The 25,536-nt window shown below is 44.8% G+C and overlaps 2 protein-coding genes across 20 annotated transcripts in view; both read right to left on the reverse strand.

The window, feature by feature from the left end:
- Positions 1-14,369, reverse strand: part of ZNF75A (zinc finger protein 75A) — a 65,714-nt gene extending 51,345 nt beyond the window's left edge. Inside the window, exons 1-7 of one of the 6 annotated variants that reach the window (XM_073793289.1) lie at positions 14,232-14,369; positions 11,990-12,118; positions 9,983-10,178; positions 8,878-8,969; positions 8,466-8,592; positions 5,324-5,434; positions 1,983-5,145 (exon numbers count right to left, since the gene is read on the reverse strand). In XM_073793289.1, coding sequence (XP_073649390.1) covers positions 4,547-5,145; positions 5,324-5,434; positions 8,466-8,592; positions 8,878-8,969; positions 9,983-10,178; positions 11,990-12,010 — 1,146 coding nt within the window. In that variant the 5' untranslated portion in view covers positions 12,011-12,118; positions 14,232-14,369 and the 3' untranslated portion in view covers positions 1,983-4,546. Of the gene's footprint in view, positions 1-1,982; positions 5,146-5,323; positions 5,435-8,465; positions 8,593-8,877; positions 8,970-9,982; positions 10,179-11,985; positions 12,119-13,981; positions 14,194-14,231 lie in introns of those variants that run through there. The other 5 variants (XM_073793290.1, XM_033839064.2, XM_073793291.1 and 2 more) reach the window with 5 other exon arrangements.
- Positions 14,232-25,536, reverse strand: part of LOC101326040 (zinc finger protein 75D) — a 36,101-nt gene continuing 24,796 nt past the window's right edge. For 3 of the 14 annotated variants that reach the window (XM_073793275.1, XM_073793279.1, XM_033839059.2), the window contains exon 9: positions 14,232-14,503. In XM_073793275.1, coding sequence (XP_073649376.1) covers positions 14,320-14,503 — 184 coding nt within the window. In that variant the 3' untranslated portion in view covers positions 14,232-14,319. Of the gene's footprint in view, positions 25,468-25,536 lie in introns of all 14 variants that reach the window. The other 11 variants (XM_073793274.1, XM_073793273.1, XM_073793277.1 and 8 more) reach the window with 8 other exon arrangements.

Here is a 25,536-nt window from a genome sequence, read left to right on the forward strand (position 1 = left end):
TGTATTAGTGCTTAGATCTGTGCAATTCAAGATTCATAATCCTACTGTGGTGGAAATGAAAAGCGATTCTGATAGTTTTCCTAAATCTGAAACTGAGTGAAAGACAAGAGCTTGCTTGCATAATTCCTCTCACAAGAGCCAGATGGGAGAACTGCTTTGAGTGAAGTGCAGGCATTATCAGATATGGATGATTTATACAGAAGGAAAGCCTTATAGACGCTTGACTGCGGAAAGAACTTCAGTACAGCCCAGTACCCTTGTCCACTGGAGAATTCATACACAAAGAAACCCTACACATACATTGGGTTCGGTAGATGCTTTAAACAGTGCTCCAGCCTTGCTCTCCATCGAACCCACACAAGGAAGAAACTATAAAAGTGACAAGTGTGGAATAGATTCAGCAACAAATTGCTTCTGTACTTGTTTGGAAAGAACCCTAGAAACAGAATGTGGGTAAAGCTTCAGCACTTCCTACTCAGGGCACTTCAGAGACTGTACAGGAGATAACCCACAGAAAGAACGTGAGGCCTTCAGCAAATAATCCACTGTAAGCACTAGAGGGAAAGCTCCTGAGAGAAAAGTAATGGGCAGCCTTGATCCATTACACATGAGTGGGAAGGAGCCAGGAAATGCACAAGATGCTCGGTAAACACTTGTCTGTGGAGTGGTTCAACGAATGTCTGGAAAATCCTTTATGGTGTTCAAAGCTTTTTATTATCCCAACTGTCCAGCTGGATAGAAAAGCCTGCTTAGCATTCTTCCTCTAAAAATCTCCAGCACAATTAAACAGTTCTGTTTCAAAAGCTGATCGAAACCCTAGCAGTTTGTTTTATCCAAGCTCTCCTCCTGTACTTCCCCTCCAGTTAAAAGATAGTTGAGATTCTCAAGATGAGCTTGAGGTTACAGTCAGCTTAATGGCGAGAACTCTGGGTATACAATGGTCACAGGACCGTGTCCACTGGGACCCATGCAGAGAAGGGGTCGAGGATTTGGGGACAAGGCTAGGTCAGTGATCCAATTCTCAGAACCAACCTTGGAGCCACTATAAGGCTGTTAACTGGACACACAGAAACGAAGCACCTTCTGGTTTGTCCTAGAAATCATCTGATTTTGCAGGTCATATTAGTGAGAACTTTAACACTGTCTGAGGCTGAACCTAGGGTTGTGTCTGATTTTTTAAACGAAGCCTCACAGTTTTAGTTTTACCTTGCTGTTTTACTAATCGGCTCTCATCGCTGTGATGAGGTATAGAATGCCTTCTTCCAACCTGAATACATCCAACCCAAATTCCAAAACATACGTAGTAGTAAAACACTGTGCTGATTAGTGGCTAAGTTAGAACTTTCCCACTGGAAGTTTCTCATTCCCCAGCTGGAGTGCCCTGCTCCTGTTTTCCTGTCCAAGCTTCTTCCCAACTGTTACCTTTCAGTCCAGGAAAAGAAGCCACCTTCCTCTTTACAACAATCTGGGAAAACTTGGTGATCTCCTTCCCATTTTCTAAGGCACAATTCAAAGAAGGTACAACAGAGCTATTTACCAAACCATTCCTTGAAGTCTACTGCACTCACTTAGAATGGAAAGGAACCCCTAACCTCTCCCTAGCCCACTGATCAACAGAAGCCCTTCCTGTGCATGCAGGGCTGTGGAGCAGTGGAACAGAGGGCAGACAAAGACAACGAAATGGAATAAGGCCAGAGAGAGAGACAGATGGTTGCCTCATCCACTTCAACAACTGACCTCTACAGGATTTGTCCCTGGTAAGCAAGCAAGCAGTCTGTCTTTCCCATCACCTATAGTCTTATAAGCTCCTAAGTGTTCCCATCAGTGTTACACCAGCTCAGTGGAGCATCTAGAGGAAACTAGATCTCTTCCAAGGACCAAAGACCAGGTGGAATGACAAAGAAGTTTCCTGAGCTCTAGCAGAAGACGGTCTTACTGACAGGCCAGGTTATGCTGCAGAAACACATAGCACCAACATCCCATTGACTTAACACAACAAAAGTTTATTTCTCATTCCTACAGTCCATTATAGGTCTGGGGGACTCTCCAGAACAGATACCCCTCCCCAATGTGGGGGGCTCGGCATTCCAGACTGTTCTGATCTTGTGACTCCTCTCTATGTGCTTATATGACTGAGGCAGGAAAAGACACCACTAGAGAGTCCTGCAGCAACAAACAAATGCTACAGCCGAGAAGGGAAACTTTTGCTCACACCCATTGCTCAAAACTATCTCAGGATGCTAACTGCAAGGAGAAAAAAGCCTAACCACTCCCTTCTTACTGTTCACTAGGATACAAGCTCCATGAGGATATGCATTTTGTCTCCTTGTCCACTACTATATCCTTAGTTTAGAAGACTACCTGGGTACATAATAGGCCCTCATCAAATTGAATGAATGAATGCAGTGTCAGCAAGAAATCCACATGTATATCTTGGGAGAAAAAACAGAGTCCCAGGGGTGTAAGGCTGAGACTGTTGGGTAAGATCTATGCAGACCAGAGCTGCAGAGCTGGCCGAGCTTAAAAAATAAGCACACTGGTATACTGGTACAGTTATCTTAAGAGAAGAAAATGAAATCCTGCTGACAGCAGCAGAAAAACCTCAGGTGACTTACACCATTAGGCACTGAAGCCAAGGACCAAATCAACCGAGCAAACCACCACCACGAGTGCTCAGCTCCTGGAAGGAGCTGCAACAGCCACAAATGCATCTGCTCCTTTAATGTAGTCAGTCCACCCAACATACCACTGGGGACCAGGGGAAAGGGAAGGACACGCACACTGACTGAGACCCTGCTATTTCCCAGGCCGATAGGTGTTTTTCCTTCATCAACCCCTCTAATCCCCAGAAAAACCCTGAGTTGAGTGTTATCTCTATTTCATATGGAAACTGGAGATTTAAGAGTGTTTCAGTAACCAATCAAGAAACAGGAATGTGTTACAAGCTAGAAATAGAAATAGATACAATACAATGTCATCCAGGCTGGCTGGGCAGGGACAACATACAGATCAGTCCTGCTAATCCTGCCCTCAGGCCTGACTGATGCAGCTAAGTGACAGCCAACAGACCCACTAGCTATGGGGTCTTAACAAGCCTCTGGATCTCTTTGAACCTAACTTCCCTTTTTATAAGAGATTTGTAAGAGATCATTTAACCTCTTTCCTAATACTACCTGAAAGCTCTAACAGGAACACATCTGAATCACTGCTGTAGGTGTTATAAGAAAATCCACAGCCCATAGCTTTTTGGCATTCTATGCTATGCTGGAGAAAACAGAAACTGGAAGACCCTGCCTGTTTAACAGTTTACAGTGTAAGTCAACCAAGGCAGATGCAGGTTCACCTAGCCTTGCCTGCCACTCAACATCAGTTCCCAAACCTTTCCTTTTGGGAACTTGGTCTCCTGCTCACTGAATTCCCAGAGCACCATTCCCAGTGACCCACAGGATCCTCCCTACTGCATACACTCCAGTTCCCAGACAAACATAACTTTCTTGTTGTTCTTAGTAACAAACAAAAGCCACGTTAAAATACAAACAGACAAAAACCTAAGAAGTTGATCCTGAATTCCCATTAATTTCCATGAGCTTCAGAAAAGTGCTCATGTTTATGGCTGTTTTATCCTATTGGCATTGTGAGGTAAGGAGTCCAGTTAATTGCAGAAAATTCTTCTTTTCATCTAAAACATACCAAATGGCTAAAAATTCCAACCCATGTCCACATGATCTCATTAGATATTCTTTTTTCCAACGCCACAAATGAGAGGCAATGATAGTGCATTATTAGTTCACCTGGCAGATTCTCTAACAGTGAAGTAAATGACTTCATCACAGTAAAAACTGTGCTAACAGGACTAAAGAGATATAGTTGCTAAAATGTTCAAGAAGGAACTCAGAACCAGGTCAACTTTGTGAACACTGTCCAATGACAAAACAGAGTAAGAAAATCCAATTTGGTTCTTGGAAAACTTTATATTAGAATTCATTTCTACCTCATGAGACTACTGAAATTCATAAGTCTGCTAACTGGAAGACAATGGTATGCAATGAAACATGTATATTACTGCTTTTTGTTTTGGAAGACCATGCTACAAATGTTTCTATCATATGTGCTTAAGAGTGGCTGGGGAGGTCATTCTGTGACCAAAGAAGACTGATGATTCATGACTGCATCTGCTATTTTGAAGCTGATCTTGCTATTTTGCCAGGTACAATCCCAAAGCAGCTTTTTCCCTTACTCAGAATATTCTTAGAACACTATTTTTGCTAAAGAATTCAGTGAAAGTTCTAAGTAAAAACAGTAAGTAGTACAACTATTAACGTTTCCCCTCCACAGTCAACCCTGATTTCTTTCTGTGAAACATGACGTTTACATCTCCAAATTTTCCACTGGTGAAAAATTCTTCATGCTTCTTAATTTTGCATTTTTTCATAAACTTTAGGGTCAAGTGCCGCTTGGTATATGTCTGTAGGCTGAGGACACTGAACAAGCTTTCCTTCACTGGTGTCAAAGTCTTGAGCACTTATTGAAGATTCTCCTGCATGTGCTACAGGTGGGTTCTCCGGTGTTTAATAAGGTGGGAATTTTGACTGAATTTTTTTCCACATTGATGACATGTAAAGGGCTTCTCTCCAGTGTGAGTTCTTTGGTGTGTGTGGAGATGTGAATTTTGACTGAAGCTTTTCCCACACCATGAGCATTTATATGGCTTTACTCCTTGGTGTGTTGTTAAGTGCTTATTGAGATCTGACCTCCATCTAAACCTCTTATCACACTGTTCACATTTATATGGTTTCTCTTCAGTGTGAATTCTTTGGTGCTTAATAAGGTCAGAACTAACTCTGAAGCTTTTCCCACATTCCTGACATTTAAAAGGCTTCTCTCCTGCACGTTCTTTCTCATGAAGCTCGATAAGTTTCAGCAGCTCTTCTTCCCACCAGTTTGAAAATTTAATTCCTTCCTTCACTGGAAAATCTTGGTGCCATTTCCCCACCCTATGTGTATCACCATGATTTTCTTTGCCCATTGTTTTCTGATGAACATTCACACTGGCTTTTTTTGATACTATGTCTCCTGGTGCTTGTATTTCTAAGTCAGAAAAACATATAGGTTGATGATTTTCAGTGTCATTTTTCATCTTTATCTCTGTTGGAATAAACATAAGAATCAGCCAACTGTATGTCAGAGCAAGAAAACCATGGGAATAGAAAAAAACGCAATATTCACTGATTTAAAAAAAATAGGGAAGTAGAATCTTAAAATGTTAAGCCCTTGTAAAGGTTCCTACCAAGGCACATTTCTCCTCTTCCCATGGTATATTTACCTGAAAACAGCTCTTCGGGACTGTCTTTGAATATTGGGGGTCCTTGAACCCATGGCTCTTCCCCTTGCTCTAAGCAGCAGATCACTTTAGTTTTGGGGAGCACAAATAATGCTGTGAAATAAAAAACTGAAGTCAGTGACTGGAACTAACAATGGTTCACTAATTCCAGACTACTTCAGGAAGTGCAAAAGATACTTTAACAGTTTCTTATCCTGAATGGTTAAATGGAGTGTCTCATATCCAATATTAAGTTTACACTGTACTGCATTTGTGAGTGGGTATGTAAAGACTGGGAAATAAATCTAAGCTAGATTTATGAAAAGGGTATGCGAATTCATTGCATGTTCCCCATCTTCTGAAACCAATACTCCATATTCAACTAAGCTGTAACCAAACTCCAGAGGCTACAGGAAATACAGGCTGGTCCTATTACCTCTTTAGGAAGACTCATACTGGATAAGGCCAGGTCTAGGGGAGTCAATGTGAAGGTCAGTGGGCTGGGTATCATAAATACAAGTGATTCCTGTTATATTATAGCAAGTTTCAATTGAGTTCTCAGGTACCAGACACTGGACCAGGAAAGATTTCTACTACTCCTATAGCTCACTGGTTCACATCCAGGTGGAGGAAACAGACCAGAATTACTTAGTGGACTTTCTCTAAATCATATTGCCAAGTATGGAAAGCATTCATCACTCAGTCATTCAATACATATGTGCTGAGTGGCTATGGTGCACCAGGCACCCTCTATGTGCTAGGGATACAGTGGTGAATAAGCCAAGCCCCTTGATCTCAGAGAGCTTATCTTCTAGCGCAGAGTGAGACAGTCTAATGTCAATAAACACGCAAATAAAATATCAGGAAGTGAGAAACGTTTTGAAGAAAACTAGAGCAGGGTGAGAGAACACTTAAGATTCTGCTTCTGTGAAGGTATTTTAAATAAGGCTATGTGAAAAGCCTCTCTTAGTGATATTTGAAGGACTTCCTTGGTGGTCCAGTGGTTAAGACCCATGCTCCCAATGCAGTGGGTCCAGGTTCGATCTGTGGTTGGGGAGCTAAGATGCTGCAACTAAGAGTTCGCATGCTGCAACTAAAAATCCCGCATGCTGCAACTAAAGATCCAGAGTGCCAAACTAAGACCCTGCACAGCCACATAAATATATATTTAAAAAAAAAGGAAAAAAAGTGATATTTTGAGCAGAACCCTAAACTGAGTTTTGTCATATGGCAGAAAAGTGTGCCAGGCACAGGGAAGGAGAAAGAAATGAGCACACCAAGCCCATGAAACAACAAGATGAGCAGTGTGAATAAAGAGGCCAGAGCAAGGGCACGAGTGGCAGGAGACGACAGCAGGGAGATGAGGAGGGGCCAGATCGTGGAGGAAGCCTTGGTAAGGAATTTGGTTCTTATATTGAATGTGATGAGAAGTTATCGTAAGGTTTTTAAGCTGAAAATGTCATCATCTGATTAGGTTTGGTTTTTTTGGCCACACCCTGCAGCTTCCAGGATCTTACTTCCCCAACCAGGGATTGAACCTACACCCTTCACACTGAAAGTGCAGAGTCCTAACCACTGGACCACCAGGGAATTCCCCGTGATTAGGGGTGTTTTTTTTGTTTTTTGTTTTTTTAAATACCTTTATTTTATTTATTTATTTTTGGCTGTGTTGGGTATTCGTTGCTGTACGCGGCCTTTCTCTAGTTGCAGTGAGCAAGTGGGGGCTACTCTTTGTTGCAGTGTGTGGGCTTCTCATTGTTATGTCTTCCCTTGTTGCAGAGCACAGGCTCTAGACGAGTGCGCTTCAGTAGTTGTGGTACACAGGCTCAGTAGTTGTGGCGCACAGGCTGAGTTGCTCTGCAGCATGTGGGAACTTCCTGGAGCAGGGCTCAAACTCGTGTCCCCTGCATTGGCAGGCGGATTCTTAACCACTGCGCCACCAGGGAAGCCCCCCATGATTAGGTTTTTAAAAGACTCTGGCTGCTGTGTGGAAAACTGATTGTGGGAGGGCAGGAGTGGTGGCAGTTAGAAAGTATTGAGTGAACCTTGTGGCTGAGACAAGGATGGTAACAGCACAAGAGGCTGAGACATGATCTGATTCAAGCTACACTGTGAGGGTGGAGCCAAGCTGATTAGCGATGACCTAGTAGTGGGGTAGGATGGCAAGATCACAGTGAAGAATGATCCATAGGTTTTCTGGCCTGAAATACTGGGTGAATGGTAGTGTCCTTTAGGGAGACAGGAAAGAGAAGAGCAAAGCAAATTTGGACGGAAGGGAACAAAAATTCTGGATAAGGAATGAGCATGTGAACTTGGCAAAAGCTCCCAGGTAAACTGGTTACACCTTTTCCCTGCCGAACCACTATCTGAGAATCAAAAAGCAACTGGTAAATATATCTGTGTATATAAAAAAGAAAAAAAAAAAAAAAGCAACTGGAAAAGAGACTCTCTCACAGAGAAAGCCAAGAATATGACAGATTACTCAACTCCTATGCAAAGGGAAGGGCAAAGAACTTCCCTGGTGGTTTAGTAGTCAAGAATCCACCTTCCAATGCAGCAGACGGGGGTTCAACCCCTGGTCAGGGAACTAAAATCCCACATGCCGCGGGGCAATGAAGCCCGCGCCAAAACTACAGAGCCCGCGCGCTCTAGAGCCTGTGTGCCACAACTAGAGAGAAGCCCACGTGCCGCAACGAAACATCTCGCATGCCACATCGAAGATCTCGCATGCCACAACTAAGGTCTGACGCAGCCAAATAAATAATTTTTTTAAAAAAAGATTCAGGACTTCCCTGGTGGCGCAGTGGTTAAGAATCCGCCTGCCAGTGCAGGGGACACAAGTTTGAGCCCTGGTCAGGGAAGATCCCACATGCCGCAGAGCAACTAAGCCCATGTGCCACAACTACTAAGCCTGCACTCTAGAGCCCACGAGCCACAATTGCTGAAGCCCACGTGCCTAGAGCCCGTGCTCTGCAACGAGAAGTCACTGCAATGAGAAGCCCATGCACCACAACAAAGAGTAGGCCCTGCTCGCCGCAACTAGAGAAAGCCCGCGTGCAGCAACGAAGACCCAACACAGCCAAAAAGATAAATTAAAAAAATTAAAAAAAAAAAGATTCAATGAAGGGAAGGGGAGAATCTTTACCTAGAGAGATGACAGTCTCATAGTTTTCTTGCATTACATCATTGTAGAGGGCCTTCTGAGTAGGATCCAGTAACTCCCATTCTTCCTGGGAAAAATATATGGCCACTTCTTCAAATGTCAACAAGCTCTAAAAAGAGAATACGCTTTAGCTAAGTATTTGCCACTTCAAAAGCAGCCCAACCATCTGACCCATGATTTGTATGTTAGGCCAGGAACTAAAGGAACAGCACATGATACTTTTTAAAGTGAGGAGGCAGAAATGGAAGAGGCAAGGGATCAGCAAACAGTCTGGGAGGTGTCCAGTTCCCCAGCAGGATCATCTGGGTTAACACGCCTCTAAGCACGTGCTGGGCAGTGTAGGTCAAGGGCAGCAGGGAGAGGCAGCCCTAAGAAGCTGGAAAGCACAGCTCACCTGGGACTCAGGCAAGATAGGCTCAGGTGCCACTGGCCAGTCTTTGGTGTTTGTCTGTTCAGGAAAGGCTAGGATCCGGTGAGCAGGCACCGCTGTGGGTGAAAGATAGCAGAGGTAATTTCTCTCGCTTCTGTTTCTGAACGTGGTAGCCTCTTTTCTAAAATACAGAAGACCCCGATTTTTTTAGTATTGATGAGATACCTTTACAAGTACGTGTGCTGGACTTCCCTGGTGGCGCAGTGGTTAAGAATCCGCCTGCCAATGCAGGGGACATGGGTTCAAGCCCTGGTCCAGGAAGATCCTACATGCCATGGAGCAACTAAGCCCGTGCACCCCCGATACTGAGCCTGTGCTCTAGAGCCCAAGAGCCACAACTACTGAAGCCCGCGCACCCAGAGCCCATGCTCTGCAACAAGAAAAGCCACCACAATGAGAAGCCCACGCACCACCTCGCTCACCGCAACTAGAGAAAGCCCACGTGCAGCAACGAAGATCCAAAACAGCCAAAAATAAATAAATACATAAATTTATTTATTAAAAAAAAAAGTGTGTGTGTTCAGAAATGCCTCTCTCATTATAAATGAAAACCATGGAACTACCAGCCTCTAAAACAGGTTCCCTAGTTTTCATGAGCAAATTAATGAAACGAAAAAAATTTTTATTACCTTCTCGTGACATAAATTGAAAACAAAATACTCAGGGAATCCAGTGTACAGTAAGAGATGTAGTTTTTTTCTTTTTTTATCATTTATTACTTTTTTTCTGGTACAAATAGTGTTCACATTCTGCCACTAACCACCCATTCTGATCCCAATTCCTTCCATATTTTCAGCATGAGGTGAGACTGACCCTCTCTGCTTTTCTAAAAACAGAATTCCTGATGTTATTACCAGGGTTCTGTGGTTTGGAGATTTCTGAATCTTAGGCCAACCCCCACCTTCAACCACACCTGGTCTGCTCTACCATAATCTGGGGGGCATCCTAATTGCTAACGTGGCTACATTAGTAGATCCACAGGGCAAGAAAGAAAATGGTAACAACATTCTGGCTTAACAAATTACTATCCCAGCTCCCAGGAGAAGGCAAGTAACGTGAAGCTCCTTACCCCTCTCACATACGGGCTCAGTTTCTTTGTGGGTATTCCTGATCAGCAGCTCTTGTAGACTCTGGTGTGTATTCCAAAATTCTTCATCCTGGGACATGCCCACTTGCTGGGCCTCTGCTGGCTTCAGCTTGAAGCCTAGGGCCTCTGCTGTCTCTCCCAAGAGCACTGCCTCCTTTCCCAGCTCATGGTCTGCAACCTAGAAATAATGCCCATCCTTGTTACCATGGAACTTACTTTTCGTTTGGGAGTTGGTGGGAGAGGGAGGAAAAAGCAGAGTGCAAACTGTGGGAAGAAGGAGACACTAAAGGAAATGTCACAAAGACTTAAGAGAGATACGGGACCACCAATTTCCCACAAGAACTATACACAAAATATAGGAAAATTGGCAGAAGAGGAAAAAAGGTGTGGTTACTGTCAGCCCTCCAAGACAGCAGCCCCCATCCTCTGCAACCAGCCCAGCTCAGACCACTAACAGGGCTGCACAGGCCACCTGTTCTCATGCTGCCTTGACAGACTTTCTCTCCCAACTTAGATTCTTGCCTTAGTGGTTTCCTGTCCTCTAACTCTCTCAAAAGATAAAGGAATTGAATTTAAAAGTTGTCCTGTCGGGCTTCCCTGGTGGCGCAGTGGTTGAGAGTCCGCCTGCTGATGCAGGGGACATGGGTTCGTGCCCCGGTCCAGGAAGATCCCACATGCTGCGGAGCGGCTGGGCCTGTGAGCCATGGCCGCTGAACCTGCACGTCCAGAGCCTGTGCTCCACAACTGGAGAGGCCACAACAGTGAGAGGCCCGTGTACGCCAAAAAAAAAAAAAAAAAAAAAAGTTGTCCTGTCAACCAGATGTTCCACATTGCCAGGGAAGAGTCTCACAGAGGATTGGGATGAAATGGAGAAAAAAGTGGGAGGAAAGAGTCAAGGCTCCAACCTATCCCCAAATGATTTTGACACAAAACGTGTGCCCTCCCGGTATTCTCAGCAGGCCTGTGAAGCCAGCTGGTATGCTGCCACCTGCCCAAGGGCATGCCCTGGATCCCTGCTCACAGCACAGCCAAGGAACAACCACTGAGGGAGGGCAGTGGAGGCCCTTGTCTACGGTACAGAGGACACTATCCCTCACGCTCTTTCTTCTCTCAGCTACTCTGTTGGGATTTCCAAATCTTTCTTTCCCTGTTTTCTTTCTACTTTTTCTCTTCCTGGGCAGTCTTCCTCTAGTTGTTTGGTTTCTCCCTCTCTTTCCTATCTTCACTCTCCTTTGGTCTCTGAGAATTACTGCTTTTTGGATCTGTCCCTTCCTCTCCAACTCCTTATTGCCTTTTGTTTGTTTCTAAGAACTTGAGGCTCATCTCTTTTGCCAAGCCAGACTAGGCTCATTACCCTCAACACACCCTGGCTCCAAAGAGGGCAAAAAGCAACTCTCCCTAAGGCCAGGGAAGTCTGCCAGGATCTCTGAAACCTGTGGACTGACTATGGCTGTGGGTCTGTGCTTTCACGTCCTGCTTTACATGTCCTAAAGGAACAACAGAACTGAGACTTAATTCATCTTATTTCCCAATTAACTGCCCCCAATACATCCACCTTCACCCTGTTTTACTGCACACATGAAGAATCTTTCTTCTCACCCCATTCCTCATTTGACCAGATTCCCTCTGTAAGTGTTCTACCAGGACCACAGCCTCCTCAATGCTCTGTAGATGGTGCTTCTTTATGCAAGTCTGGGTGTCCCTGGGCAGAATGGTCAGGAACTACTCTAGGACCACAAGTTCCAAGATCTGCACTTCTGACTGAATCTCTGGCCTCAGCCACCATGGGCTTAATTTCTGAAGCTGGTCAACAGCCTCCCTGGGTCCAGCTGCATCATGACAGAGGAAGCTCTAGAAGTGCTGGTGAAACCTCTTGGGACTGAGACTGTCCATTTGGGGGGCATATTTCTTATGCTGACTGGAGCTCTCTGTCACAGGTCCCTTGGTCTCCCACAGAGTCCTGATCTGAGGGTTCAAGTACTTACCCACCTTCAGATCTACTGTCATCATTCTGATCTAGGAACAATTTGGCTCCTGTGTTGGACACACCACCAGCACCATCTTTGACAACTGAGGCCCAGTCTGATCTGGAACAAAACCAACAGAAGGTTCTTCTTTCTAAGGCATTAAAGTGAGAAAAAAAAAAGTGCATGTCAATAAAAAAGTCACACGAACTTTACTACTTGTTACTTATTATAAGAGAAAAATGAACTTTAAAAATCAACTGCCAAGCCTTTGTTTCTCTCCTTTTCTTTCTATTATTCAACGGAATACAGCACGACTTATTGAAGACAAATGTAAATAAATTACTTTGCCTTAAAAAAAAAAAAATAGGGCTTCCCTGGTGGCGCAGTGGTTGAGAATCTGCCTGCCAATGCAGGGGACACGGGTTCGAGCCCTGGTCTAGGAAGATCCCACATGCCGCAGAGCAATTCGGCCCGTGAGCCACAATTACTGAGCCTGCGTGTCTGGAGCCTGTGCTCCGCAACAAGAGAGGCCACGGCAGTACTTCCCTGGTGGTGCAGTGGTTGAGAGTCCGCCTGCCGATGCACGGGACACGGGTTCGTGTCCCGGTCTGGGAAGATCCCACATGCCGCGGAGCAGCTGGGCCCATGAGCCATGGCCACTGAGCCTGTGCGTCCGGAGCCTATGCTCCGCAACGGGAGAGGCCACCACAGTGAGAGGCCCGCATACCGCAAAAAAAAAAAAAAACAAAGAGAGGCCATGACAGTGAGGGGCCCGCACACCACGATGAAGAATGGCCCCCGCTCACCCCAACTAGAGAAAGCCCTCACACAGAAACGAAGACCCAACACAGCCAATAAATAAATAAATAATTTTTTTAAATAAATTAATTTTTTTAAATAAATTAATTAATTAAATCAGGAGAGGTTGGTGGGTGAAAAAACTAGTACCCACTGGCTCCAAGGAGTTTGGGGATTATCCAAAGATTTAATTGATGCACTTCCTATGCCATCCTCTCCGTGTAAAGGAAAGATCAGGAGAATATTCTGAGTTTCTCTTAAATTTCAACATATCGTCCTAGTCTGTCTTCAGTAAGAGGGTACAACTTCTATGACCTTTGCTCTTTTGGGAAGATGAAAGACTTCACTTCCTGGACCATTTGAGGTGCTCCTTTGCATTGTATGAAAACTGGCAGAAGAGCTGGAACAATGAGACCAGAGTGGAAGAACAGTAATTCAGAAAAATGGAGCCTTACTCTTCTCAAAAGCATCTCCCAATTAAGTAACTAGTTGCTCTACATTCATCTTGGCATTTCTTTGTAAGATATATAAAGAGCACCATGCAGAAGATTTATACCTGAATTTTTAATTTTCATTACTTGACTTAGGAAAAATTACAGCTGATCCTTGTTCACAAAATGTGTATCCAAATGTCAGTTGGGAAAAAGGACAGCATGTTAGTTGGTGATGATTACATTCAGCTGCTACATTTCTCCAGGGCTCATTTAGACCTCTAAGCGAGGCTGAGGAGGAGTGCCTCGTGAGCCTCACTTTCCCTGAGGTGATCCAGCGGAAAGGGCACCGAAATTCTGCCCAGGAAGCCACGGTGCTCACAAACGGCCGGCTCCCGATGCCCACCTGGCTCTGAGGAGCAGGGACACTTCCCAGGCTTTCGCATCAGAGGAAGCTGATCTCTCTGAGGCTGGACCACCCGTTTCTCCCACAGTAACATCAACCGGTAAAGGAAACGCCGGCGGAGGCGGGAAAGTGGACACGACCGCCCGGGCGCGCCCGCGAGCACTGTGCCTGCGGGCAGTGTCCGAATGGACTCCCGCAGCGCGGCCCCGGGCGCCACCCGCACAAACGTTGGAGAGAGCGGCCTCACGAGCCTGACGGCGGGCCTCGCCCTAGACAGTCCAGCCGCCCGGCTCGGAAATACCCCCGGCCGCCTTGCAGCGGCCGGCGTCTCTCGGGGGCTCCGGAGCCTGCGCTGAAGCGGAAGCCGCTTCTAGGTTACCTCGGATGGCTTGGCTTCGTGGAGGCCGCTCCCTCCTCCCGGGGCTCTACCGCAAGTCGCCGCCGGTCCGGCCACCGCTCTAAGGAGGACAGCTCCCCGCCCCGCGCCACTCAGAGGTGGGTTCCGAGGCTCAGGCCCGGAACCACTTAGGTTCGCCTGGCCCGGACGGCCCGCCCGAAGCAGTTCCTGCGCCGCGGGCTTACCCACCCCCACCCCTCACTCTAGCCAACCGGAAGGGGAAGTGACGTACCTCCGGAGAGAGGCTCCTCGCAGGTCAATGTGTCTTCACCGCCGCGAACTGGCGTTTGCCAGGCGGCGAGAGTTGATGTCACGGAGTCTCAGGCCCGCGGAGCCTGAGGGCCCTGCACAGTGGCTGTCCTCTCGCGGCTATTACTTCCTTCGTCGTTGTGAGTGGGTGGCGACTGGTAACCCGGAGTCCCACCGCGTGACGTCCCCGCCCCTGCCAGTGCCCGAGCTGTCCTCCCGCCGCTTCTCACAACCTCTTCCGGTACCTGGTGTTGACTTAAAACAATAAAATAGCCAGTTATTTTATCAGCAAAATGAGTTAATTTGGGGACAATAAAGAGTTGCTATTTGGAATATGCAAACCCTGGCAACCATAAGCAAGTCTGGAGAACATGGTTCTTGTACACAGGAGACCTGAGGAGTTCGGAGCGACTGTTGTAACCCAAGAATCCACTGGAGCAAAATGGGAGTGTAGTGGCTTGTCATTGGCTGAATTTTGACAGTCTCTCATTGGCTCACCTGTTGCTAGGTCAGGAGAAAATCTTCCTCCTGGTGGGTAGTGAAGTAGTAACCTGTTGCTAATGCAATTGATGTCTAGTGGTTGGGCGTGAGATCAACCCCTTTGAGCTCTGATTCCATTTTAAATGAGGTACCGTTTATAATTTTCACAAAGGCAGTTTCGTCTAACTAATCTGGCTTGTGATAGGTGTGACCCAGACACTCACATGCAACCAAAGTTCCTACAGCTGGCTGAGCACGGCAATCCCTCTGTCTTACAACAGGCGTGTCAACAACCAAAAGATTCTCACTAATTAGAGAAATTAGAGAAATGCAAATGCAAATCAAAACTACCTCACAGCGTCAGAATGGGCATCATTAAAAAGTCTACAAATAACAAATACTGGAGAGGGTGTGGAGAAAAAAGAACCCTCCTACACTGTTGGTGGGAATGTAAGTTGGTGCGGCCACTATGGAAAACAGTGTGGAGGTTCCTCAGAAAACTTAAAATAGAATTACTATATGGTCCAGTAATCCCACTCCTGCACATATACCTAGACAAAACTATAATTCAAAAAGATACATGCACCCCTCTGTTCATAGCAGCACTATTCACAATAGCCAACACATGTAAACAACCTAAATGTCCATCAACAGATGAATGGATAAAGATGTGCTATATATATACAATGGAATACTACTCAACCATAAAAAAGAATGAAATAACATGGATACAACCAGACATTATCATACTAAGTGAAGTCAGACAAAGATAAATACTATATAATATCACTTATATGTAGAATCTAAAATGGCATAAATGAACTTATCTACAAAACAAACAGACTCACAGACATAGAGAACAGGCTTGTGGGTGCCAAGGGGAAGCAGGGTGGGGGAGGGAAGGACTGGGAGTTTGGAATTAGCAGATATAAACTATTATATATAAGATGAATTAAGTAACAAGGTCCTACTGTATAGCACAGGGAACAATATTCAATATCCTATGATAAACCATAATGGAAAAGAATGTTTAAAAAAAAGAATGTATATATGTGTATAACTGAGTCACTTTGCTGTGCAGCACAGATGGGCACAACATTGTAAATCAATTTCAATTAAAAAAACAGAAAATTCTTGTTTACAGAACTGGCTCAGGTACTTACAACATGCAGAGGAGAAATCTTGTGTTCTACAGGGAAAAATACCTCCCTTCCTTTATTCTTGGCAGACAAGACCTACTGAAAACTCTCTACCCACCCTCCTTCCTTCAGTGGGGAAAGAAAATGTCTTCTTAAAAGTTGCCATGGACACCAATGAGAAAAACAAACATGTACTTAAGAAGCAGTAATTAAATCAAGTTTCTCCACCTTGTTTCAACTGCCTGTCCCCTTACCCAGGCCCTCTCCAATCTGATTTCCATTCTCTTTCCATACTCCCCTTCTCATCATTGCCTTCGTCTCCTGGGTTCTCACTCTAAATGCTGCACCAAGGTCACTGCCTTCTCAATGCTTCCTGGATGATGCGCCCTCACCCAGGCTTGGATCTCCCTGTGCAGAATGATCAGGAATTGCTTCAGCTCCAGGATCCTATACTTGAATGCAGCTTGGGCTGCAATGATCATGAGCAGAGCTCCCAGAGCTGGCTGAAAGCTTGTGAGTGAGGCTCAGCAGTTGCTGATAATGGGAGAGTCTGAAGAGCTGGTGGGAGATCTCCAAGTTGCCAGCCTCTCTGAGAGGTCAGAATCAGCCACCTGAGAGAATGTGAGCAATAAAGGGGAATTCAAATCGAACTGAGGCTGATCTTTGGCCCAAAATTCAATCCCTACAATGTGGGGATAATCAACCTGGTATATGAGACAGGAAATGGAAGTTGTTACCTGTTACCTAATGGAAATTGCACAGACTTCGACCATCAGGTGGATCCAGTTTCCAGTCCCAGCTGAACTCCACACTAACTGATGTGAGGCAAAATATTCAACCTCTCTTAGCCTCTTTTTCTCATCTGAGCATAACAATACGTACCATGCAGCAAAGAGAAAAAGATTAGAAATGCTATTTGTATAGCATCTGGCCCAGTGCTTCCCACTTAGAAGGTGCAGAGTAAATGGTCTGGGGTGGTATAAGAGAAGCTCCATCTTACAGGAATTTCAAGCATATCTCACTACTTAACATATATTAATTTGTTTAATGTCTGTCATCCCCACAAAAATGTAAGGTTCTTGGAGAGCAGGTAATTTGTTTTATTGTTGAAACACAGCTCCTCGAGAAGTGTCTGGTCCTAAAATAAACATTTGGCAAATGAATGGGTGAAAAAAGACAAGGAAGACTGGGGTCTTCAGACCTCATTAATTGCCTGGGTGTCCAGTACTTAAGCATTATAAACAGTATGAAAGGAGATGAAGACTGGTCTCTAGCTTAGATGTCTCTGAGATCTGTCTCCCCTTCGTTTCCACTCCTGTAGCTCTAGAGTGGGATTTCTGAACTTCAGAACTATTGACATTTGGGGCTGGACAGGTCTTTGTTGTCTGTGTGCGTAGGTGGGTATCCTATACACTGTAGGATGTTTAGCTGTACCCCTGGCCTCCACCCACTAGATGTCAGGAGCACCCACCAGTCCCGACAAGACTGACTCCAGACTTTGTCAAATGTATTTGGGCGGCAATCGGCCCCGATTGAGAACACCTGGTCTAGGCACATATCATTAGGCCAGACTGGTAGATGAGTCTCCCATCTGTTCACCTGGTCTTTGTACAGAGCAGATCTGGACTTCTTGACTTTCTAATAATCTAATTGCTCAAAAGCCTTTAAGACTTCCTAATGCCACTGAAATAAGCCAAGATCTCCTAACTCGCAAGGCTCCCCCTAGCATTCAAGGCCCAACCTACCCCTCCAGCCTTGTTGCACACTCTCCTATGCACAGTCTACAAACCAGCACAGGTGAACTGGTCTCACATCCTGGAACAGGATCTGTGCCTTCCAGCCTTAGTGCCTTTTCCCAAGGCCTGATTCATCCTTTCCATAGAAACTGAACACTAGCGGTACCAGTTTGCACTCCTTCCAATCAAGGGAGAAAGGGCAACTTTGTTTAGAAATTAGACATGTGGAAATAAGGAAAAAATTTCAAGGAGTGCACCATCAGAGAAGGCAAGAAACCCAGAGAATGAGGACTGGTAACACCACCACTATCACCTTCTTGGAAGCTCCTAACACTTTGAAGTCCTCAGTCCCGTCTTTAACTCTCTCTCAGAGTGCCTTCTCTTACTGAAAATGAGTCCCCCTAAAACTGAGTTTCCCTATTGAGTTTATGATTAATCACTCTACCCAAAATTTTTATTACCTTTCTTGTACCCTCTGACCTCAGTTTGTAATAGGGGTGGGGCGGGGCGGGAGCACAGCCATTAGTGCAAGGCTGTTAGTGGCCTTGCTATACTAATGGTCAGCATCATGGTAGTCCCGGTGGTGGCACTCTCCCTGGGTTGCAGTCCACAGGACCTGACCCCTCTTTGCAGGGCCTGAGGAGCCTGAGGGCCAGCTAGGTCCTGGGTGCCTTCCTCCCTCAGTGATGATGGCTGGGTAGGGTCTGGGGACCTGGCCTGGAGGGCGCCACCAGCTGAGATCTGCCTCTTCAGCTGGGCCTGGGCATTGGCGGGAGGACACAGGCTGGGTGCTGGATGAATGCTCCCCAGCAGGGTAACCGGCCCGCACAGGGACCCTCTCCTATTAGCCAGGGCCTAGACTTAAGAGAGCAAAAGTTGATCCTTGGGACCTTGAACAAGTAAAATGAGGGGTAATGATTTAGCTTTGCTTATGGGATTTGTAAAGTGTTAGTGAGGCCAAACAATTCAAAAATGTCGGAGTTTGGAGCAGAGAAAGGTTTACTGCAGGGTCATGCAAGGAGACGGGTGACTCATGCCTTGAGAAACCTCCAACTCCTCAAAGGCTTTCAGCAAAGCCCTTTAACAAGAAAGGTGAGGGAAGGGCGTGGTTAGTTGTCAACTTCTTGGTGTCAATCCTTTGTTCTTAATGTCCATGTGGGTCAGGTCACAGGTTCCAGCTACAGCATCTTCAAGTGGCCTTTCATGCCAGTGGAGGGTCACCCTAATTCACAGTCAGAGCGTCGCCATCTCCCCAGCCTGCAGGTCTACCTGTCAGTGCTCCTGCCCGGCCAGAGATACCCCAGACTCGCCCAAAGCCAGAAGCTGCAACGTGTGCACGCACCTGACTCTGCCGCAGCCTTCCCCTTAAGTCCCCCTCCTCTGGCACCACTCTGCCAGGCCTGGCGCCACGAATGCTCCGGAAGGGGGCGAGAGCGCAAACGTCGGCCACATCCCAGGGACTGCGACCTAGGGAGACTGCCACCGCGGGGACCACTGCGGCGCTGACCATTGGTGGAGCGGGGCCTCTAAGGCCTCACGCGCCTCGCCGCCCGTTACACTGCAAATACCTGGTATCGGCGTTTGGCTTCCTGCGCCGCAGGCACACAGCCCTTGCTCAGTTACATTACCCCAACTAACACCAGAACTTGCTTCTGCGGGTTTATCTACTCCACAGTTTGGGAGCTCTCTATGAGCGCAAGGAGCATGTCTGAGCTGTCTTCGTGTCCCCACCGCCCAGCACAAGGGCTCACAAGGACGCTCTAAGCTCTCCGTGAACCAGTGTTTTATTCGTGTAAAACACAAAGGTAAGAGGCTCAGGGCCTTTGAAAGCACACTTCACGGGGACACTGAGCGGACAGGGTGAAGGGCGACAGGCCCCGAACACCAGGTACATCGCCCCTACACCTCTCTAAACAAAAGAAGGATGTCCCGGCTCACAGCCACTGAGAGACTTCCCGTCACGGGACCCAGGACAAAACAAGAACCTCAGAGAAGAGGGCGGGGCCGCGGAGTTAGGGCCCGCCCCCCGGGAAAACCCTACCTCAAACACACCACTCACCCGCCAGGCTGTCTTTTCCAGCGCGTGCGGCCGGAAGCTGCCGCGGGGCGAGCCGGGACTTCCAGAAGGCCTGACGCATGCGCAAGGGCTAAGCCGGAAAACAGCGTCGCCGGACACGGAGGCGGTGAGCTACAGGACAACCCTCCCCGCCATGGTTCCGCCCTCCGCTAATCGACAGCAGTGTTCCCCAATGAGAAGACGGGATCCTCCTTGCGTCATAACCTGGACCACTGAAGTGGCTCGAGAGCAGGGGGCCTTAGATCTGGGCGTTTGTTGATGCCTCCTATTGGTTACTGCTGTTCTGCTTGACAGGCGCTTCAGCTTCTCTTTTTTCGAAGGGTCTTTGCACCAGCACCATCTGGGCTCATACCCTGTTTGTAGATGTGACAACGACAGCAGTGCTACTCTGCTGTCGAAGCACTGTCAACGAAGCACTGCTCTTCCTTTGCTTCTTCCCACAATCAGACTCTGCTATGTTCCTCTCTCTCTTTCCTGTCAATGTAGCCATCCAGTTAACCTGCCCTCTAAAAAGGGAGGCAGCAAGAACGGTCATATACCTTAGAATGGTCATAACACTAGGACCCTAGAGACTTGAGCACCCTGGTTTACTCTGCAGATAGTCAGCTGTGGTAGCCAGTGGATCTCTCTAGTACTTCGTTACATCATCTATAAAATAAATATAATAGCTGGCAGGAACAATGTAAGGCTCAAGATAGACAATGTATGTGCCAGTGCTTAGAGAAAACTGCTCAGTGTTATCACTGATACTGGAGGTTCTATAGAGAGTACGTAGACAAGAAAAAGAATAAAAGGCCTTCAAATAGGAAAGGAAGAAATAAATCTTCCTCTATTCAGAGATGACATGATCCTACATATAGAAAACCCCAGGCACTTCCCTGGCAATGCACTGGTTAGGTCTCCACACTCTCACTGTCAAGGGTCGGGGTGTGATCCCTGGTGGGGGAACTAAGATCCTGCATGCTGCGCTGTGGGGCAAAAAAACAAAACAAAACAAAAAACAATTCATATAAAAACTACAAAAGATAATAAACAAATTCAGTAAGTTGCAGGACAAGATCAATATAGAAAATCAGTTGTGTTTCTGTACAGCAGCAATGAATAATATGAAAGAGAAATAAAGAAAAATATTCCATTTACAACAGCATCCAAAAGAATAAAGTACCCGGGTACAAATTTAACCAAGGGAATGAAAGATTTCTACGTTGAAAACTATAAAACATTGTTAAAATAAATTAAAGAAGACATATATAAAAGGAAAGACACCTCGTGTTCAAGGATTGGAAGACTTAACATTGTTAATATTGCAATTCTCCCAAAGTGATCTACAGATTCAATGCAATCCATATCAAAATTTCAATAATCTTTTACAATATAAATTAATATGGGATTGCAAGGGACGTTGATTAACCAAAACAGTCTTGAAAAAGAGAACAAAGTTTGAGGAGAAACACTACCCAATTACAAAAAATAATACAAATCTATAGTAATAAAAATAATGTGGCACTGACATAAGGACAGCTATACAGACAAACAGAATAGAATTAAAACTCCAAAAATAAACCAATATATCTATGGCCAAACAATTTTCAATATGGGCTACAAGAACATTCCAAGCAGGAAAGAATAGTCTCAACAAATGGTGCTGGCACAAGTGGACAGCCATATGCAAAAGAAACAAGTTGGACCCCTACCTCACGCCAAACACAAAAATTCATGAGGGACTTCTTTGGAGGTTCAGTGGGTAAAGGCTCTGTGCTTCCACTGCATGGGGCACGGGTTCGATCCCTGTTTGGGGAACTAAGATCCCACATGCTGTGTGGCAAGGCCAAAAAATATATCATGAAAATGGATCCAGGACCTAAATATAAGAGCTAAAACTATAAAATTTCCAAAGAAAATATATGAGAAAATCTTAATGAAATTGGATTTGATAATGTCTTTTTTAAAATTTATTATTTTAATTTTGGCTGTGTTGGGTCTTCACTGCTGTGCACAGGCTTTCTCTAGTTGTGGTGAGTGGGGGCCACTCTTCGTTGTGGTGCACGGGCTTCTCATTGTAGTGGCTTCTCTTGTTGCGGAGCACGGGCTCTAGGAACGTGGGCTTCAGTAGTTGTGGTACGTGGGCTCAGCAGTTGTGGCTTGCGGGCTCTAGAGCACAGGCTAAGTAGTTGTGGCGCACGGGCTTAGTTGCTCCGTGGCATGTGGGATCTTCCCAGACTGGGGCTTGAACGCATGTCCCTGGCATTGGCAGACAGATTCTTAACCACTGCACCACCAGGGAAGTCCGATAATGGCTTTTTATATATGACACCAAAAGCAAAAATCAACAAAAGAAAAAAATAGATAAATTGGACATCACCAAAATGTAAATATTTTGTGTATCAAAGGACATTATCAGAAAAGTGAAAAGAAAATGTGTAAAAGGGTGGAGAATACTTACAAATCATACATAGGATAAGGGTTTAATATCCAGAATATATAAAGAATTCCTACAACTCAAAATCAAAAAGACAAACAACCCAATTTTGAAATGGCCAAAAGACTTGAATAGGCATTTCTCCAAAGAAGAGAAATGGCCAAGAAGAATCTGAAAAGATGCTCAACATCATTAGTCACTGGGAAAATGCTAATCAAAACCACAATAAAATACCACTTCACACTCATTTAGATGGCAAAAATAATAATAATAAAACAGAAAATAGCAAGTGTTGTCAAGGATGTAGAGTTATTGGATACCCTGTACAAGGCTGGTGGGAATGTAAAACAGTTCAGCAACTATAGAAAGGTTTGACTGTTCCTCAAAAATTAAACATAGGATTACCACATGACCCTACAGTTCCACTTCTGGGTATAAACACAATAGAGCTGGAAACAGGTACCCCAGAAAATACTTGTACATGTATGTTTACAGAGGAACTATCACAATACCCAAAAACTACAAACAACTTAGATGTCTATCAACAGATGAATGGATAAACAAATTGTAATAAATCAATACTATTGAATATTATTCAGCCAAAAAAGGAATGAAGTGCTGATTGATACATGCTATAATGTGAATGAACTTCAAAAGCATTATGCTAGTGAAAGAAATTCAGGCCCAATAATAAATGTATGATACCATTTATATTAAATATTCAGAATAGATAAATCCAGAGGGGCAAAAAGCAGGTTTGTAATTTTCCAGGCACTGTGGGGAAATGGAAATGGGGAGTAACTGCGTAATGGATATGGGGTTTATCGGGAGGGGTGTGATGAAAATATTTTGGAACTAGATAGACGTGTACAACATTGTGAATGTACTCAGTGTTACTCAATTGTTCACTTTAAAATGGTTAATTTTATTTTATGTAATTTTATTTTATATAATTGTTTATAAATTGCATATGATGGGAATTCCCTGGTGGTCCAATGGTTACGACTCTGTGCTTTCACTGCCGGGGCCCAGGTTCAATGCATGTTTGGGGAACTACGATCCTGCAAGCAGGGCAGTACAGCCAAACAAAAACAAAAACAAAAACAAACAAAAAAATTGCATATGAAAATTAACTTGCTGTATTTATGTGGTCTACTTCTGGACTTTTTATTCTATGCCATTGACCTGTGGGTCTATCCTTTTATCAAGACCACACTCTCTTTTTGAAAAAAGTATTTATTTATTTATTTGGCTGCACAGGGTCTTAGTTGTGGCACACAGGACTTTTGTTGCCATGTGATCCTCACTGAGGCATGCAGGATATAGTTTCCTGACCAGGGATCGAACCCAGGCCCCCTGCATTGGGAGCGTGGAGTCTTAGCCACTAGAACACCAGGGAAGTCCCCAAGACCACACTCTTTTGATTAATGTAGCTTTAGAGAAAGTCTTATAATCAAGTGTTGTAATTCCTTCAAATTTTTTTCTTATTTTTCAAAACTATTTAGGCTCTTCGAATTCGTTTATCTTTCCACATTGCATTAAATCTATTGATCAGTCTGGGGAATTGATATCTTTACTATGTTGAGTCTTTCCAAACTATGAACATGGTATGTCTTCCCATTTACTTAGGACTTATTTCACCAGTGGTTTATAGTTCTCAGCATACATATCCTGTACATGTTTTGTTAGATTTATAACTAAATATTTCATTTTTTGAAGCTATTGTAAATTATATTGTTTCCAGTGTATAGAAATGGAATTTGTTTTATTTGCTTACTTTGTATCCTGTGATCTTACTAAATTTACTTATTCTAGAAACTTTGGTAGCATCTTAGGATTTTCCACAATAAAAATCATGTCATCTGAGTAGACAGTTTTGTTTTTCCTTTCAAATCTGGATGTTTTATATTTCCTTTTCTTTCATTATTGGACTAGCCAAGCCTTACAGTACAATGCTAAACAGGAGTGGCAGAAGTGGGTATTCTTGTTTTGTTCCTTATCTCAGAGGGAAAGCATTCAGTCTTTGCAATTAAATGTGATATGGACTATAGGTTTTTAAAATATAGATACTCTTTCGGAGTTCCCTGGTGAACTAGTGATTAGGATTTGGTGCTTTCACTGCCGTGGCATGGGTTCAATCCCTGGTCAGGGAACTGAGATCCCACAAGCCACACAGTACAACCAAAATAAAAATAAATAAATTAACTTAAAAGAACAGGTGCTCTTTTACCGGTTGAAGAAGTTCCATTCTACTCCTAGTTTTCTTAGAATTTTTGTCATAAATAAATGTTGTACTTTGTCTCCATTTTCGCTACAGTGCTCACTTCCAGGTTTCTAGTTGTGCTAAGTTGAGGTAAAGGAATATCAGAGAATATAACTTGTAAACTCACCATTATGCGAGCCACAACTACTAAGCCCGTGTGCCACAACTACTGAAGCCTGCGCACCTAGAGCCTGTACTCCGCAACAGAAGTCACTGCAATGAGAAGCCCACACACTACAAAAAAGAGTAGCCCCCGTTCGACGCAACTAGAGAAAAGCCCGCGTGCAGCAACAAAGGCCCAATGCAGACAAAAATTAATTTTTTAAAAATCCTATATAAACTCAGCATCAGTTCAGTGGTACTTTGAATTCTACTGTTGTTCTCCAAATCACCTGCTGCTGTTGACGCTTTGAAGTTCTCAAATAGCTGCTCCATGCATTCTATCCAGGTTTTAGACTTGTTTTCTATGTGAGAGAAAAGGTGAAGCATGCTTATTACAACTTACCCAGAGCTGGAACCCCAATACTAAGTTTTTCTCGAGCCTTTCCTATCTTTATACATTTTTTTCCCTGTATTACTGGTTCTCCACTCTGCCACCTAACCCCTGCCTCCACAAAAGTCTTCCTAAATTAGTTTACTCCTTCTCAAAGCTTTTACGTAATCTTTCATTTTTTCTTGTCCACAGTCTTCTTCCCTGTCCCACCTGCTACTATTAGTTACCTGCAAGCCTACTTGTTTTTTTTTCTTAATTTTATTATCTATTTATATTTTATTTTTGGCTGCACTGAGTCTTCGTTGCCGCCCGCGGGCTTTCTCTAGTTGCAGCAAGCAGGGGTTACTCTTCGTTCCCGTGCACGGGCTTCTCATTGCGGTGGCTTCTATTTTTGTGGAGCATGGGTTCTAGGCGCGTAGGCTTTGGTAGTTGTGTCATGTGGGCTCAGTAGTTGTGGCTCGCAGGCTCTAGAGCACAGGCTCAGTAGTTGAGGTGCACGGGCTTCGTTACTCTGCGGCATGTGGGATCTTCCCCGACCAAGGTTGGAACCCGTGTCCCCTGCATTGGCGGGTTCTTAACGACTGTGTCACCATGGAAGTCCCTGGAAGCCTACTTGTAATTGGGGAAATGCAAATCAAAACCACAATAGAAAACAAGAAAAAAACAAACAAACAAAACAAA

Source organism: Tursiops truncatus, chromosome 15 (genome assembly GCF_011762595.2).
Source record: "Tursiops truncatus isolate mTurTru1 chromosome 15, mTurTru1.mat.Y, whole genome shotgun sequence".
Classification (NCBI taxonomy): Eukaryota; Metazoa; Chordata; class Mammalia; order Artiodactyla; family Delphinidae; genus Tursiops; species Tursiops truncatus.